A 1210-nucleotide genomic window follows, 5' to 3' on the forward strand; every position below is an offset into this window, starting at 1 on the left:
CAAGGTTTGGGTACATGGAGTAAATAAAATCATAGCATAAACAATTAAATATAAGAAATAATAATTTCTTAAAGTATGTGTTAATCCCCATGTGGGTACATAAAGTAAATAAAATCATAGCACAAACAATTAATATAAGAAATAATAATTTCTGAAAGTGTGTGTTAATCCCCATGTACCCAGACTTTGTGGACACCCTGTAGCTTTATCTGCTTTGAGTTCAACCAGTAAAAAAAACAAAAACAAAGTTCAAGTTCTCTTGAAGTTTCTAAGTTCTGATAACATTAAACTGAATAATATTTACGACCCTTTCTGCCCCCAAATGTCCATTCAGTATTGTAACAAATGTCATGTAACTGAAACACATCTTTTCTTTTATACATTTCAGGAAGTTGTCTTTCACACCAGTTCCAGTGTAGCCAAATAGCAGAGTGCGTGCCATTGTCTTGGAGATGTGACGGCACAAAAGAATGTACTGATGGCAGCGATGAGCTGAGCTGTCCCCAGAAATAAAAGACTTGTCCATCGCAATTGTGTTGTACCATTGTCCACGTTACCTCCAAGCTACTTCTAAGTGCTTGCAGTTGGCTTGGCTCATGTAAATTGGACGGGAGAACACAGAATGGAATGGAAATGTTGCCAAATATATTACATGGGGACTTGTTAGAATACTGATACATTTTGAGATAATAAACATGTGACAACTAAAGACAGAAGACAGGAAAACAGAACATGGCAAAAGATGAAAGAGCAGGTGGAGGAGGAGGAGAGGAAGAAGAAGAAGAAGGCGGAGAAGATGTCATTCAGCATGGACTTCAATTCAAATTATGCGCATTTATTAACCACTGAGAAATGACTTCTTTGCTCTTTTCTTTGGACATATCGGATTGATCTGGCTGATCACACCGTATTTGGAATTTCTAAGATAATATCTTGTTTTTATTTGATAGAACACAGATGTGCACACACACACACGCACAACACAAACATACATGCACAAACACACATGTACAGAAACATACATGCACAAACACACACGTACAGACACACACAGACACACACAGACACACACACATACACACAAACATACACACACACACACACAAATCTATTTTTCCAATTCTGTGTGTGTAAGTGTATATTTACACACATACACATATCTATCACTCTATCTATCTATCTATGTATGGCTATATATATATATATATAT

General features: G+C 36.3%; 1 protein-coding gene across 1 annotated transcript in view; it reads left to right on the forward strand.

Annotated features, from left to right (window-relative positions):
* LOC106880168 (uncharacterized) overlaps nucleotides 1-1001 on the forward strand; it is a 112178-nt gene extending 111177 nt beyond the window's left edge. Inside the window, exon 19 of the mRNA XM_014930013.2 lies at nucleotides 389-1001. Within this exon, the coding sequence (XP_014785499.1) occupies nucleotides 389-513 (125 nt within the window). The 3' untranslated portion in view covers nucleotides 514-1001. The remainder of the gene's footprint in view (nucleotides 1-388) is intronic.
* The last annotated feature ends 209 nt before the right edge of the window (nucleotides 1002-1210 follow it).

This window comes from Octopus bimaculoides, chromosome 4, assembly GCF_001194135.2.
Source record: "Octopus bimaculoides isolate UCB-OBI-ISO-001 chromosome 4, ASM119413v2, whole genome shotgun sequence".
Taxonomy (NCBI): Eukaryota; Metazoa; Mollusca; class Cephalopoda; order Octopoda; family Octopodidae; genus Octopus; species Octopus bimaculoides.